General features: G+C 40.7%; 1 protein-coding gene across 1 annotated transcript; it reads left to right on the forward strand.

The window, feature by feature from the left end:
- Positions 1–3,901: 3,901 nt before the first annotated feature.
- On the forward strand, positions 3,902–16,157 carry klc3 (kinesin light chain 3). Its single transcript, XM_005932614.2, has 14 exons — positions 3,902–4,124; positions 6,559–6,807; positions 7,409–7,474; positions 8,451–8,615; positions 10,639–10,714; positions 11,658–11,803; positions 11,892–11,974; positions 12,628–12,715; positions 12,986–13,087; positions 13,671–13,844; positions 13,951–14,050; positions 14,675–14,849; positions 14,935–15,001; positions 15,113–16,157. Exons 2-14 carry the CDS (start codon positions 6,598–6,600, stop codon positions 15,194–15,196), a joined length of 1,536 nt encoding a protein of 511 aa, XP_005932676.1. The 5' UTR covers positions 3,902–4,124; positions 6,559–6,597; the 3' UTR covers positions 15,197–16,157.
- The last annotated feature ends 515 nt before the right edge of the window (positions 16,158–16,672 follow it).

Consider the following 16,672-nt stretch of genomic DNA (forward strand, 5'->3'; position numbering starts at 1 on the left):
TATTCAGACATCTCTTGTCTTGTGTCGCAGTCACAGGTGACTCCATATCTGTCATACATGTGATATTTAGCATGTTACGTGTTCGTTAAAAAAAGTGTTGAAAAATAATTAAGGATGCAGAGTTTTAATGTTGGTATTTTTAGTGTTGAGGCTGTAATGATAGGCAGTGCTGCTAATGTGTCCTCAGAGCCAGTCACAGTGAGGTGACAGCAAAATGAAATGATATAGGATATCCAGTCATGAAAGTAAAGTGTGTCTCATTAGAGATGTGTGCATATGAGTATGTTTGAAGATTAAGCCCCTCAATAAAAAAGCTTTTGTTGACATTATATTAAATGATTTAATAAATACAAATTTTAAACATGCCAATTAGAAATGGAACACTTTGCAGAACATTAAAGAAATAAGGCAATGAGTAAAAACTGCTGCCTTAAAGCTGGCATGACTTTACGTTTCGCTGACTCAGCAGCCAAGTCTTAACACATTATTATGAAGGTCATTTTGGTTTATAGAAAGATCTAGAGGGCTGAACTGATTCGGTGGGGCTTAACCTTTGCAGTGCTTGTCCCCACAGGTCCTCAGTGTATAGTTTTAAGGTAACACCAGTGGTTCCAGTGCAGTTACAGTCAGAGAACAGTTACTATTCATAATCTAAGCCATGAACCAAGGAGAGAAAATTAACCAACCATCAGCTGTCACGGTGCAAGAAGCAGGCTACAAACTGGAAAGGCCACCAGTCTATCACAGGTCTAACACAGAGACCATTCCCGCCTACAGCTGATTTAACCTAACATGCATGTCTTTAGACAGGCATGGGGAAAAGATGCATAAAGGCTCCAATCACCTGGTGGAGTCAAGCCCAGGACCTTCTTCCTGGGAAGAAACTGTGCTACCCACCAAACCACCATGCTGCCCTGAAAATAAAGCAATCATTTTCATCGTTTCTTAAGTATATACTTTAAAATTATTGCTTTGTTTTCAGTTGTTGGAGGACCTTTGTAATAAAAGTATATTATTAATACAAACTGCTGCATATGACTTCTTTCTTTTCATGCTTTTGACTATTACCTCACTCCCAGTCCTTGTCTGGGGACTTACAAATGTGAAAATATGTGGCCTAATAAAAAGACTCACTTTCCCACAATCCTTCTCTACCTCTGCTGCTCCAGATGTGCATGACTAAGCCCATTAGGTCCTCCTGTGAGTCATGGTAAATCTAAGTGACAATCTACAGTTTGAATTACACAGTAAAAGACACTTAAACGTCTCAGTCTGACTCCTCCATCAGCTGGTGGGCGGCGGATCTTTACTGATTCAGTTTCAGAGGCAGGACAGCTTTGCTCTTTATTATTGTGTTTAAGGCTGAGTGGAACTTTCTAAGGACCAAAATAGTGTCGATCATTAAGGCCATTGTGTAACTCCTCTGAGGGATTTCTTTGGTCTCTGGAGGGCGACTTTAAAGGTTGATCACTCGTCTAAACAGCTGTGGTTATATACATGTAACTTATCATCAACATCCCTTCATTTATCAGCATTTGCTTTATTTTTCATAATATGTTACTGTGGTTATTCTTGTATTGTTTTGTGATATTATGGTTAAGTTTAGCTGTGCTGCCTGCAGATGATCAGCTGTAAACAGTTTGCATACATCATTTCCACCGTGACAAACATCAAATGTGGTTTAAAGTCCATTATAACTAATAAAATCAATTAATTTTAGTAAATTTCCAGTCTTTGCTGTTCTTCTGAGGCTGATGAGTTTCCAGGATGCACTGCAGACTTCAGTGATTACTGGGCTTCCTGTATTAAAGTTTATTTCTTTATCACAGCTGCACAGAATACTGAACCTAAAGTTATGTTAGGAGCCAGTGATGTTAGTAAAACTATTTTAATTAATTCTGGAACTGACTAGCTCTACTTTAAGACATACGACCTGCGTTTACCTGAAAAATGTCAGCGAACGACAAACAAAGAGACTGCTTCTAGTTATTATCACCCAGTCTGTCTTTGCTCCTGTAAACAAGGGTGTGTGAATTTTACATTGTGTCACACTTCCCTCTACACACACAGACCCGCACATACACATTTTTCAGATCCTGTTTGTTTGCAGTTGTCTGTTGTTAAGCTGCTGAGCCGCAGCCCCGGTGACTCCCATTAGACCTGCTGTAATGCTCATTTGACTTTAATAAGACTAATGCTGGTTCAACAGTGACCTCTAGGTCTCTCTCTCACACACAGGCACACGCACAGACCACCCAGTTAATCTGACTGAAAGGACGTGCTAATCTCTGACAACGCAGCAACAATACAACAAAATGAGAAAACAGAGGAAGCAAACAGGAACTTAAATAAACCACAGCACTGAAGGGAGCCTGGCTGTCAATATAACTGTGTCTCCATGGATACATAGCAAAGCTACAACCACCAACCTTTTTAAACACAGGACTGTTTTAAGCAGCAAATAGTCTGCATTTTAAATGATAAAGAAACCAAGATCCAAGTTTGTTTGTTTATTTAAATAAATAAATAAGTTTACAGTTACAGTTGTCACTCGTAAGGTATAAGAAGAGAAAGTTAAGAGCAGAGAACAAACAGATGACGTAAACATAACGAAATGTTATGTGAACATATGACTGATTTTACTTCAAAAATAACACTATGATGCTAAACTTAGCCTCAGATGTGCATTCATCCTCACTTTACCTTTACCTTTAATTTTTAATTGTTTAAAAGTTAAAGACAAAAGATAAAGACACCAAATTTTAAAATGCACATTATTGTCAATATTTTACCATTAATTTTAATATTAGAGTTATATTTGACTAATTCATATTAGCTGAAAAAAATCAATTAATAGCTGGGAAAAAAGATAGATAGATAGATAGATAGATAGGCAGTTCGTCTCTTCTGCAGATAGGTGGCTTTGTCCTGGGACAGGACGTCACAGTCGCGGTGTATGATGGGAAATTTGGGATCAGGTAAGCTTCTGCAAGTCGTTCAGCAGAGCAGACACAACAAACAGACAAATACCGGAAATCATGCGAGTTTACCTTCAAAATTAAAGCCTTTCTTTCATTATGGATTTCTCTTCCTAAAACGATTAATATTGGGGGTTTTAGAATCAGGGATCAGGGAATACAATTTCTTGATGTGCAATTTCTACAGTAATGTGGAGCCATAATACAGCTTCATTTGTCCATTGTACTGTGGAACCCTTGGGTCAAACACAGCATTTTATGTCTCTTTGCTTATGCTGAGAAATGCCCATCATAAATGTGTTTTATGGAACATGATACCAAGGAACAGAAAGACAAATTATATTCTTCAGAATTGGCGAGCACCTTGTGCCAATTTAGTCTAACTGATTAATAACTTTACCTGAGGGAGCAATAAAATGCAAGCTGTGTTAAAAATAGTTGTGAGGAAAAATATTAATCCATCCATTCATCTAGTGACAGAATGCAGAAATCAAGCTCATCTGACAGGAATTCACTTTTCTCAGTGTTTCCAGTTATTTTTCTTCTTTCGATTGCTCCATTTATGACTCACTATAGCGGATCATCTGTCTCGTTCTCACCCTATCACTAGCATCCTCTTCTGTCACATCAACATGACACACTCTGCATGTCCCTCCTCAATATCTTCTCTTTTCCTTCTGCCTGGCATCTCCATGTTCAACATCCTTTGTCCAACACATTGTTGAAGTATGCAGTCATTAATTATTTTATCACTAATAATTGCAGTTTAACATTCTTAAACTGAAAATAGATCCAGTGGTTAAGAATATATATGGATTAAACAACAATCATAGAAACACAAGTGAAATCAAGAAGTACAGGGTCCTTTGTACAACATTTATTTTGAAGTCGATAAGCGGAAGTTCAGTTCTGCTAAAGCTAGCTTGATGCTAGCGGCTGCGTAATGACAGGAGGAGGCGGCAGGTGAACGATTAACAGCGTTCACTTTTCTCCGTCCCTCCTCTTTAAAAATAAATAAACTGAAAGTTACTGTGAGCGGAGATGTTCCGCAGTGACTGACGGGCTCCAGTTTACACATAAAAACCATTATTTCATTCAAACTGTGGATCAACACGAAAGCGCGCCGCGGGAGTTTGGACTTAGCAGGTAGGCTATAAATAACTGTCGGTTGTTGTGGATCTGAAATGAGGCGCAGCAGTCTGTGTGAGAGAGACATCTTTTGTTTTTGTTTTTTTATTGTGTTGTTGTGCAGGAAGATGTTTCTGTCTTGTAGCTGCAGCAGCCGGTGGTGTTTAGACTCAGTGGACACTTTTAAAACTGTTGACAAACACACAGCTGAAATGTGCTGTTGAAATGTGACGCAGCGCTGTTTGTGTCCAGCAGCATTTTATTATCACCAGCGTCCTTATAAAGGTTGGAAAAGACACTTAAATCCATCATGGCTGCTTGGACAGATGGCCAGACATCCAGTTATAAACACATGGGCGGATTATGAGATACTGGGGCCCTGGGCACACACATGTCAGAGCCCCCCCAGAGGAACTGTCAGAGGAACTACAACCCCAGTGGCTGCCACTGTGGAGGGATAGGGTGGCACATGATACACACTGGTGCCCAATGAAAGGAGCCACCAAAAGAAGAAGCAGCTCTTGTTTGTCCATGTAGAAGTGGATTTTCTGTCTTGTCAACTTGTTTCTATTATACATTTGTTTTTCTTAATCTTAAAAGTCTTAAAAGTGTGATCCTGTATTAATGCAGTTGATGGCATGACATGCAAAAAGAGGTGTTTAATAGTGACTAAAGTGACCTTCATGTTGTTTGTTTGCTTGTGAACCCTCGTATTTAGCTCCAGAGGCTCACTTTGCTTCTGTGTGTGATCAGAAAAGAGGAAACTGAAAGCTATGAGTTTTTCTTTGTGGTGAAGTTGCTGACAGCTGTGAATTGTGTTTCTGGGTTTTCTCCGCAACATTCCTGTAGCGGAGTAGCCAAGTACTCCCTGACAGTGCTGAATTACAGTGTTCTTTACATTTTTAATCCACTTTACATTGAAAAAAGTGCATTCAGTGAAACCAATAAGAAATCTGCTTCTGTGTAGTTTTAGGTTGGAGTTACCTGTGAAAGGTAACTCTCCTCACACACTTTGCATTGAGAATTAATCACATTTAATACTGTTTAAAACCAGCAAGCCTTAAAGTGGACCAAGTTAACACAGGATCTGCTTTTATTCAGTCTTACTGACCTTTCACTGAGAACGAGTAGGTCTTTGTGTGTACCTTTTGTAATCAAATTCAAATTCAAATTTTATTTGTCACACACACAACCATACACAGTATGACATGAGGTGAAATGCTTGTAGCTGTGCAATGCCCGACCATTAAATGACAGTGGTTTTACAGTATTTACAATTTACAGGTTATACAAAATTTACAGATTTAACTTAGAAGTTTACAGTAAAAAAATGTGCAAATAGCAGAAAGAGATTATAAATTATAGGAAGTGTGCATGAAGAAAAACCAGAGTGCGTGTGGTGATGTGATGTGTGTGTGAGAGTCCAGTCCTACACCTGGTTCAGGGCCCGAATAGCCTGGGGGAAGAAGCTCCTCCTCATTCTCTCTGTTTTGGCCATAAGGGAGCGGAAGCGCTTCCCAGACCTCAACAGTGAGAAGAGTCCAATGTTAGGATGGGAGAGGTCCATCATAATCTTCCTAGCTTTGGTCTTGCACCGCTTGGTGTAGATGGACAGCAGGTCAGGGAGCTCTGATTGAATGATGCGTTCGGCTGAGCGCACCACTCTTTGCAGATCTCGTCTGTACCTGCTGTATTTATGTCTAGTGGTCCCTCACTCAGCGTTATTGTGGTTTTAATTCTTTGACTAAATAGAGTCTAATATTTTGAGACTGTTTTCTGTAAAATGACTATAGCAGAAACGATTTTGACTCAGGAATCTCAGCTAGAAGATGAAACGCATGTCAACGTGTAGGTATGAATGAGACCTACAGGGTGATGTGACCCTTGAAGTTTCCTGAAAAAGCAGCAGACATGGTCTTAATGAATCATCTATTGCACTATAAGTCAGCTTCTGAGTGGTTGTTCCTGTTTCCGTTGGTCCCAAAGCTTGTTGCTGTAGTTCTGCCACAGCCCTCGCACTGAGGGACCCTTCAGCAGGCATGAGGCTGACTCATCAGAGAGTCACTCCCTTCATGGGGCTGGATTCAGATTAAACAAACATTATCAGAGTTTACTTTTGCTTGCATTTTTCACAGACCTTCCATGTAGTCTATTTATCCACCAGCTGTGTCACGTATACACTTCACCAACAGCACTTTTAAATTATGCTTTAAGCCACCTTTCATATTTTAGAAAATCCATCTGTGTTTACTATTGCACTGCTGCTTCTACTACTAGTACTTCAGTGGCTTCAGTTACTGCTGCTGTCAGCTTCTGTTGTCACTTTTACTCATAAATATTTCAGCTGCATGTAGCACTGATCCCCCTACAGCTCTCACTCTGCCGTTACTGCTAAATAAATGCATAATAAACTCCCACTGCAGATAATGCTGTAACGATGTGCTGTTCTCAGGTCGGTCGCAGTGAGAAAAGGAACCTCGGAGCAGCAGCCATGTTGTCGGGGGAGGAGATTCTGTGTAGCACGCAGCAGGTGATCGCAGGGCTGGAGGCGCTGAGAGGGGAGAACCGCAGCCTGCTGGAGAGCCTGCAGGAGGCGCTGGAGAGCCGGGCGGTGCCAGAGAGCAGCAGCGTTGAGCAGGAGAAGACCAGCATCATCCACCAGTCGCTGGAGAGGATAGAGCTGGGGCTGAGTGAGGCACAGGTACCACCAGGAAATAAAGAAGCAAGCAGTCGCAATGAAATCTTGTGTCACACGTCTTTGTCTTCAAGCTTTTTTTTAAGGCTGAAATGGAAGAAAATAACATTCCCAGATAATTTAAAATTGAACTTCTTGTACTTTACATATTAAACAAAGTGATTTTTTTTTATGAAATAGTTTTGAGTTTACGTTTAGTTTTAATTATTTTAACTGACTGTGTTTTTATTTGAACAAACAAACGTGTTTAGCTTGCCAGGCGCAGTTATTTTGAAAAAGAAAAATTAATTTTGAGACTTGCATTTCTGTCATGAATGGTTGATGACAAACTTAAATGAACTGACACATAAAAATATCTGATGTCTGTCATTTTTTATTATTATTTTTTATTTATTTATTTTGTTGTTGTTGTTCCTGTTGGTGTCCCGAGGCACTGATGACTGTTTTTCCTTTGATTTGTTTTGTCTGAAGTCGGGCTGTTGACAAGTTTTGAGCTCATTTACTGAAGCATAGTCGTTAAGTCACTGATCTCCCTTCATGGTGCACGCAGTCTTCTTTCTGTTGTTTCTGTTTCTGTTGGGGTTACATTTTTTTACATTGTCTTCAGGTGATGATGGCGTTGTCAGCTCACCTCGGTTCTCTGGAGGCAGAGAAACAAAAGCTACGAGCTCAGGTGAGTTTGTCGAAAAGACCTGTATACTTGTGTTGACACTCATCATAGGCTGCTTCATTTGGTCTCCCTTTTTAAATGTTTGTTAAAGCAAACATCTAACTTAGCATTCACCTGTCATGGAGGCAAATTCATATATCCGTCTTTAGATTCAAGATATGAAGCATCATATGTCTCGCCGAAGAAGAAGACGTCCTCTTCACCAAAGAAACAAAATGCAAAGGAGGAAACGATGTCTTAATAAATTGTCTTCCTCTCCCTGCTCATCTCACTCAGGGCTCTAACACATGCGCATAAACATGCTAATCTAGTCCTAATTTAGTCAGCAGATTTGTCTTGTCACACTCCTTTTACTCCCTCCACCACAGTAGGTAGAAAAGCATGCTTCACACCCTGCATTGACAGCTGAGGTAAACAGTGGACTGACAACCTGCCACAGAGGGGGAAAAACTGCAGTCCGGGGTCACTTTGCTATCTGTAGAAAACTCGCTACAGATGAACAGCGGCAAGAGCTTTTGAAGTGACTTGGATGAAAACATAACTGCAAAATATTTAAATGGCACATATTAGTTTTTTGTTTCTTATGTATTGATTATTGTTGATATTTTTCAAATATGTTAAAATAGAAGGTGTACAAAAGCTTTTTTTTTTTAATGAAAACTGGCAGAAATATGCTGGCGGGATGTGGCTGAATGTAATGTTTTTGATCTCTCTTGGCTGACTAAAACATGTTTGTCCTACATCGGCCACCGTAGCTTAGATTAGCACTCGAAGCGCTAAGAAAACAGGATTCAATTGGCTGCAATCTGCATTCTCCTGATATCTACTGGTGAAAACTTTACACACTGTAACTTTAAGCATTTAGATATGGCAGTGTCTCCGTTTTTGTTGCATGGCTCCTTCATTCTCTTGCCTGTTTCCTTCCTCTTCTCTTTGTTATGTATCATCCTCGCTCTCATTTCTGCATCCTCCCTCTCAGGTTCGTCGTCTCTGTCAGGAGAACCAGTGGTTGAGGGATGAGCTGGCTGGCGCTCAGCAGCGGCTTCAGGACACGGAGCAGGAGGTGGTCACCCTCGAGGAGCAGAACAGACACCTGCAGTTCATGTCCTCCATACGCAAGTATGACCAGGATGAGCCGCCTCTGGTGAGGACAGAAAACATGCTAACCCACATATGTCTGCAGAAGAGTCTGTTGGTATTTACCAGCCAGCTGAGAGTTTGAGTAACAACAAACAACCTGCCCTTCAAGATGAGTAACAGGGAGAGTCATATGGGCTCAAAATGTGGTCATAAATATTTTGTACTTGTAAAAAAGATTTGTATGTGTAAAAAAGATTTGTATGTGTAAAAAAGATTTGTGTGTGCGTAAAAAAGATTTGTATGTGTAAAAAAGCATTTGTATGTGTAAAAGATTTATGAAAAAAGATTTGTATGTGCCTAAAAAAGATTTGTGTGTGCGTAAAAAAGATTTGTATGTGTAAAAAATGGTTCGAATTTGTGTGTGGACTTAGAAAAAAAACCCCTGCAAGTTACAAGTACGGATTTTGACCCTATTTTTCTTCCTTTCATCTGATTGGTCAATGTCATGTCAATCACAAATGTTAACAATCCAATCAGAGAACAGATGGGTTTGGCTGTCCGAGGCGCGCTTTGGTTTGAACTGCAGGTCCTTGAAGGGTGATACGCGTTTGTGAAGCTGGAGTATCGCTATATAAATATCGATAGCAGCTGGTCCCCACTTTCAGTACTGTTGAAAGGTAAAGTTGTGGATATATAGTGGTTAGAAATAACATTATACTTTAGGATTAGTTTAACACAAAGATCAGGGCTCCCAGGACCTTGCTGTGAGTCAAGTGCGCAGCATAAAGTCTTTCACATCGGATGCAGGTACGTGGCTATGCTAGACTGCTAACTAAAAGAAAGGATCAAATTTGTGTGCGTTGGCTGCTGGGCTTTGTGGGTTTTTGCGCAGCTCTACTGTCAGCTAGTATGCCCTGCTCCTTGTTTTTCTATTTGACTTTATGTCCTCTACAAGAGTTTGTTTTTTGCTGTTCTTCAAATGTTCAATTAAAACATGTATGCTAATTGCATAACGAAGAAGAGCTTTGTAATGTAAGACTGTATTTCCAAAACACCTGCGCCGCCCCACCCCGGGTCCGCAGGCTGTGAAGAAGGCTGTGGAAGTCCTGTAATTAAACATCTAGACCATTGTGACTACAAAATCAACAAACTCGGACGACCACAGACTGTTTTCCTTCGTGGTGATGAAGGAAAACGCTGGGTTGGCATGTAAAGGGCATTTATTCCCTTCAAAGACCTGCAGTTCAAAAAAGCGCCCCTCGACAGCCAAACCCATCTGTTCTCTGATTGGATTGTTACATTTGTGATTGACATGACATTTACCAATCAGATGAAGGGAAGAAAAATAGGGTCAAAAATCCGTACTTGTAACTTGCAGGGTTTTTTTTCTAAGTCCACACACAAATCTTTTTCCATTACACATACAAATCTTTTTTACGCACACACAATTTTTTTACACATACAAATCTTTACGCACACAAATTCTTTTTACACATACAAATCTTTATTACGCACACACAAATTCTTTTTACACACACAAATCTTTTTTACACATACAAATCTTTTTTACAAGTACAAAATATTTATGACCACATTTTGAGCCCATAGAGTCAGCGCTTCACTGTGTCAGCACAGGAATCTTAACCATGGTGTTTGTGTGTATATTCATCAAATTAATATGCTGAAAGTTTGTCTGCAGCTGGAGGTTTGGAGGACTTTACTAAAGCTGTTGTAATTATATACTGGGCAGAAGGACGTCATGTCCCATCTCAGCAAGTTTAGCAAGTTTTTGCTGATGTGTTGGCAAACTGTTTAAGCTCTAATGTCATAGAGCAACATTAGCATTCATTTGGATTCCAGCTGGTTTGCATCTTATGAATGCACCACCAGTTTTCACTGTCTCTGCTTTAGCTTCAGTCAGCTGCCTTCCTGTCATTGCCAATTAGCGTGTAGGACAGTGTGCAGGTTTATCAGAGCTCGCTGACAAAAAGCAGCTACTGAAACGGATGAACCATATAGTCAACTTTTAAGCTTACGTTAGTACTGCTGTCTTCTAAGTCGTGCTGTGTGTGTGTTTCTTATTTCAGGATGACAAAGACACTTCCTCCAACAAAGAGTCTCTGGATGACCTCTTTCCTGCTGAGGATGAGGAGCAGTCTTCGAGTGAGGCTCTTCTAGGCTTTGAAATGTGTTTTTATTATCGTTTTGAACACCTCCCTGTCTCCAAAATGACAAAACCCTTTTTTTGATAGATTTTTTTTGGATACAGAGGAGGTGTTGAGTAAATGCAAACTGTTTTTAATTTAAATTAGTCAATACATTGAGCGCCACTCTCATCGTGATTTAGTTTGAGTGCTTTGAGAAGTGTCAGCGTTGAAACTGGAGGCAGATACTGGTTTACATCTTCACTGGTCATAGATAAGCTCAAGGTGTAACTGTTGCTTCTAATCCTGATATCTGAGTAACTGCTGACACACAACAAACACATTTTATCGGCTTACACATGAATTTAGAGCGCATGAAGGTGGAAGCATGAAAGCGATCTGTGAATCTCTGTAGTGTGAAATACGACGCCAGTCTGAAGTTATCTTTTAGGACAGCGGCTTCCTTTTAGAAAATGGTGAAACATGAGTACGCATCGCTACCTCCTTTGACTTTTGTTTTTTGACAGCGTTAAAGCCTGACAAAAAAAATATCAACTTTAGTGTTTTTAGAGGTTAGACGACTGCAGGTTGAGTGTGAGTGACCAGGGAGAAAAGATGAAATGGGAAAATTAAAAAATTTCGCCTGCATTTATTGTTACGCTTAAACTTTTCTATTATGATCAATTTTACTTAATTGCCTAAATAGCAGTGCAATTATGCAGCCAGTTTTCATGTAATACATCTTTATTTGGGCTTAACACCATCCATCCATTCGTCTTACTTTATTTGTGAGACATACAGTATAGAAAACAGGTCAAATTAAATATTAGGTTCCACCCTGCCTTGTTTTTGGCCCTCTCTGTTAGACCTGTTAAAATGATCCAAAATGAGTTTCCGTAGCAGGACCTGGGCCCTTCTAAAGTCAGCATGGTCTTGCTTTTATTTGTTTGTTTGTCGTTTAGTGTCCCAGCCTCACCACAGCAGTGCAGCAGCTGCAGCCCAGCAGGGCGGCTACGAGATCCCCGCCCGCCTTCGAACGCTCCATAACCTGGTCATCCAGTACGCATCCCAGGGACGATATGAGGTCGCGGTACCGCTGTGCAAACAGGTGGGAGGGGCTTCCACTGTCCTAACTGTTGCTAACCAAAACAAATCGCCTGACAACCATTTAAAATGACCTCATCGTGTCTCCGCAGGCTTTGGAAGACCTGGAAAAGTCCTCTGGCCACACCCACCCAGACGTAGCCACCATGCTCAATATACTGGCGCTGGTGTACAGGTGATGTCAGTTAGCATTGCAAAAGCGTCTGTATTGGTATTTACAGCTACCGCGGTGGCACTGTCAAAGCTGGGTTAACCATTCGAGGTCTTCCAGGCGACTCAGAGTTCATGCTTTATTTGTTCTGGTCGAGTACGTCATGTGACTCTCCTTCAGTTCAGAAATGTCCTCCCGGCTTTCGTCTCGTCTAACCCATCAGTGCCGTTTGTCTAGCTGGTGCACGTCTTTTCCTTCAGCTCTGCCGGCACAATGATGCACTTTAAATGTTAAATGTCTTCAAATGTTAAAGACGTAATGATGCTGCAGAAAAAGTGATTTATTATTCAGTTTTAGATGGAAAGAAATGGTTTGTTGTGCTTGTATCAGTTGAGGTAGGCGTATAAATGCTTTTCCTGCCCGGTTTGAGCCGAGCGTCCCGTGTAAGCAGTTGGTGTGCAGTAATTGAGCGGATCGGCTTCTCTGTCATCAGCATTATATTGCTCTGACTGGTTGTGGCTTTGACTATGGCTTGTGATACTTGGCAAATTTGAGGTTTAATAAAAGTTTCTTGTAATAGATGATAGATTATCTGAAACTCTTAGGGAGGAAGTGTCCTTAACAAGCCAAACGCTTCTCACTGGGTGAACAGTGTGGTTTGTGTTGTTTCTCTACAGAGATCAGAACAAATACAAAGAGGCCGCCAACCTGCTGAACGATGCTTTGGCCATCAGGGAGAAAACTCTTGGGATGGACCATCCGGCTGTAAGTTACTCGGCTGCACTGGAAGAAAACTTATAATGAGGCGGCTAAAACTGGTTTCAGCGTTCTCTTTCATCAGCGTAAACATGAAACATAAAACCTTGTGGGTTACAAGAATTTTGATCCTCATTTGTTGTTCGTTGCTTCCGACATGCCTGACCTGCAAATATTGGCTCCCTTTGTAGTCATTTCATGTGGTTTAGACTTTAGTGAGTGAGCTGGTGTGTATTTGTGTGTGTGCGTGTGTGTGTGTGTGTGCATGTGTGTATGCAGGTGGCAGCGACGCTCAACAACCTGGCAGTGCTTTATGGGAAAAGAGGAAAATACAAGGAAGCAGAGCCGCTTTGTAAAAGAGCTCTAGAGATCAGAGAGAAGGTAAGAAAACACCTTTGTATTACAACAGATATCCCAAATTCCTACTAATAACTCACTTTAACCTTAATCTAACCTAGATTATGGATGCCCGACTTATAACAGACTAAATGTTTTGCTAATTTACTTCCATCCATCCATTCTCTGCTGCTTATCCTTTTCAGGGTCATGAGGGGGTCTTAGGGTAAGAGGCAGGGTACACCCTGGACAGGTCACCAGTCTGTTGCAGGGCTAACACATAGACAACCATTCACACTCAATTTAAAGTTTCCAATTAACCTATCTGCATGTCTTTGGACTGTGGGAGAAAGCCGGAGTACCCGGAGAGAACCTACGCACAGGGAGAACATGCAAAGACCCCAGCCTGATGGTGGAATTGAACTCCGGAGGCAACAGTGCTAACCACTGTGCCACCGTGCTGCCCTTGCTAATTTACTTAAACACCTAAATATGTCCTCTATCCTTCGATGTCACAGAGCTGAGTGAGCAGGCATCCCCTGTATCACATACTGGAAGTGTTATGGAAAGAGTAACTGGTTGATCGTCCCTCACCGTGCACCTTTTTTTTTTTTTGTCGCCTCCTCAGGTTCTCGGTACAGATCATCCAGATGTGGCCAAACAGCTGAACAACCTGGCTCTGCTGTGTCAGAACCAGGGGAAGTACCAGGAAGTGGAGCAGTACTACGAGCGCGCTCTGCACATCTACCAGAGCAAGCTGGGACCAGACGACGCCAACGTGGCTAAAACCAAGAACAACCTGGTGAGAGGAAACCTCGTTGTCTGGATTACTGAGGCTGTTGTTAGTTTACAATATTATTATTTTTTCAATCATCATTTAAACCCCTCCCCCCCCCCCTCTCCCTCAGGCATCATGTTATCTTAAGCAGGGGAAATACAGACAAGCTGAAGCTCTTTACAAAGAGATCCTGACCAGAGCGCATGAAAAGGAGTTCGGGTCTGTTGAAGGTACAAACAGATTACTTCATGTAACTGCTCATGTTTGTGTAATTGTTCTCGTGACACGATGACATTTTAAGAGCGTGAGATAACCACAAGGGATCAGTTCGACCACCGAGTACTGAGAAAACTACCTAACGCTGGCATAACACATTCATTTTTATCATTTTAACATGAGCTGTGATTCATTCTGCTCAGTTTTAGCTTTCTGTGTTGTCTTTGTGTATTCATGTTGAATTTGGCTAATGTACCTTTTTTAATGTTTGCATGATTCGCATTCAAATATACCCTATATTTACCCTATAAGCCCCGGAGTTTGTCCTTAGGGGCTTCTCTGACAGCAGATACATGACACATAATAGCTTCTTTGCCTCATATACTATTTCATCATATAAGTCTCAGTCAGACTCTGTGGAAATCTGTCATTTTTGTAGTTTTACTTCAGCAGTTTTCATATTTTTAAATGTAGGTCTGTCTCAGTCTTTCTGCAAAAACTGTTTTATTTAGATTTTGTTTTGTATACTGTACAGTTTTATATTGTTCTTATCGTATTGATGTCCAACTGTGTCCAAAAAAAGAAAGAAACTTCAAATTTCAATATAAACAATTGCTTGTTTTATGTCTGTTGTCCAGGTGACGGGCGTCCCAGCTGGTCCGGCGTGGTGGAGGACGGCGGGTCCACACAGGACGGACTTAAGCGCAGTGGCTCCTTCACCAAACTCAGAGAGTCGATCAGGCGAAGCAGCGAGAAACTGGTCCGAAAGCTGAAAGGAGTCGGAATGGAGGAAACAACCCCAAGGAATGCTGGGTAATATTCTGTAAACAAGGTGTTTTAGCTCCAGCTGAATGCTGAAAAGCCACCTGATGAACAGTTTGTTCTGCCCCGTTTTCAGGATGAAGAGGGCAAACTCTCTGAATGTTTTGAACGTTGGCGTCAGAGAAAGTCAGGATGGCAGCGAGGTGAGCAGACTGTTAACCACACAGTCTGAAAACCAGAAATCTGCAAGCATCTCGTGCACATTTAAGATAAACGTCACCTCTTAACACACATTTTGTGTTTTTGTTGATCAGTCGAGTCAGCTGACGGATACTCGAGGCTTGAGCTCCAGCACTCAGAGTCTGATGAGAAGAGGCTCACTCGGTGGGAACAGCTAACGCAAAAATAAGAATATCCCCTAAAAACGCAACACCTTTCAAAGATGACGATCGGCACAGAGCAGTGTGTTTAATCAGTGTGGGAACATCAGGCCTGAGTGGATTCATCATTTTTAGTCTTCAAGGAAAAAATATAATTGACTCGACTAAGATGCTTCCAAAAATCTGACTTTTAAAATTAGTTTGTTTCATTCTAAAAACGCACAATTTCAGTTTTTTCTTTTTAAAAAAAACAAAACAAAACAAAGCATAAATAGAGGGCTGGGTCATGTGATGAATTTTAACTTGACGTTATCGGAATTGCACTATGACATTTTTTTCCGGATCACTTGAAGTTTTAAATCCCGTCATTCCTGGTTTTAGGTTCAGTTCTATGATTTCCAGTTAACTTTTGATCTTGAACTCGTAGGACCTGGCATCCACATATGTGGACATCACATTTTGGGTTGTCTAGACCACAATACAAAATTTTTCCCAATCAGCTCAAATAGCAAACAGAAATTAAAAATGCATGCCATGAAAGAGTTCGCGTCTTAGCAGGTTAATTTTAAGTTGTGCTAAAATCACTTTAATCTAGTTCAAATGCATTTCCCCTGCAGACTGTTTTTACACAAACGTGACCACGTTACACTAAGGAAAGCGGCAATCTGTAGGTTAACATTTGAACTATGGGAAATTTTAAGACACTTCACTTGATGCTTTGATACTAAAGATCATATTTTTTAAATGGAGTTGTTTGTAATTTGAGAAGCAGTGCAGGGATGTAAAGTTCTTTACACAATTTTTAAAATGTAAAGTGTAATTTTACGTTCGAGGAAGATGATAAGCTATCAAAGTTTACACTGTTTAAAGTTAAAAAAAAAAAAGGTACGTGTATTTTGCCTTTAAAATGTGCTGGTCATGTATAATTTATATTGTTAGACTGCTGCGTTATTGGACCAGAAGTCCTGCTCGGACACGATGAAAATAAGGAACAACTTTAAAAAAACAAGTTGGAGCAGTTTCAGGATTCCAGCTGTTGGTTTGCACCTTGTGAAAACAAATTGTCTTTACAAAAGCAAATATTTGACTTTTTAGCTTAGTACTTTTTACAGTCAGTACTTTTGCACATATGTACATAGGTAATATCTTCTAACTGCTTATGGATGTAAATCATTCTCCAAGGCTACGTTCACACTGCAGGCGAACGCGCATCAAATCAGATTTTTTTGACCCTCTGCGACTCATATCCGATCATGGTGTGACAGTGTGAACGGCACAAATCCGATATTTTCAAATCCAATCTGGGTCACTTTCGTATGTGGTACTGAATCCGATACATCTACATTATTATGTAAATAACAAAATAACTTAAAGCAAAAATTGGGAAACGTCAAGTCTGAAGTCTTTATATTAAGGGCCATCAGTCAAACGATATAGTTTGCTCTGGGTCTAAACAGAGCGCGTTGTGTGTGACGTCTTCTTTTGCGCATGCGG

The sequence above is a fragment of the Haplochromis burtoni genome, unplaced genomic scaffold, assembly GCF_018398535.1.
Source record: "Haplochromis burtoni strain Fernald_Lab_line unplaced genomic scaffold, NCSU_Asbu1 Contig_153, whole genome shotgun sequence".
NCBI classification, from domain to species: Eukaryota; Metazoa; Chordata; class Actinopteri; order Cichliformes; family Cichlidae; genus Haplochromis; species Haplochromis burtoni.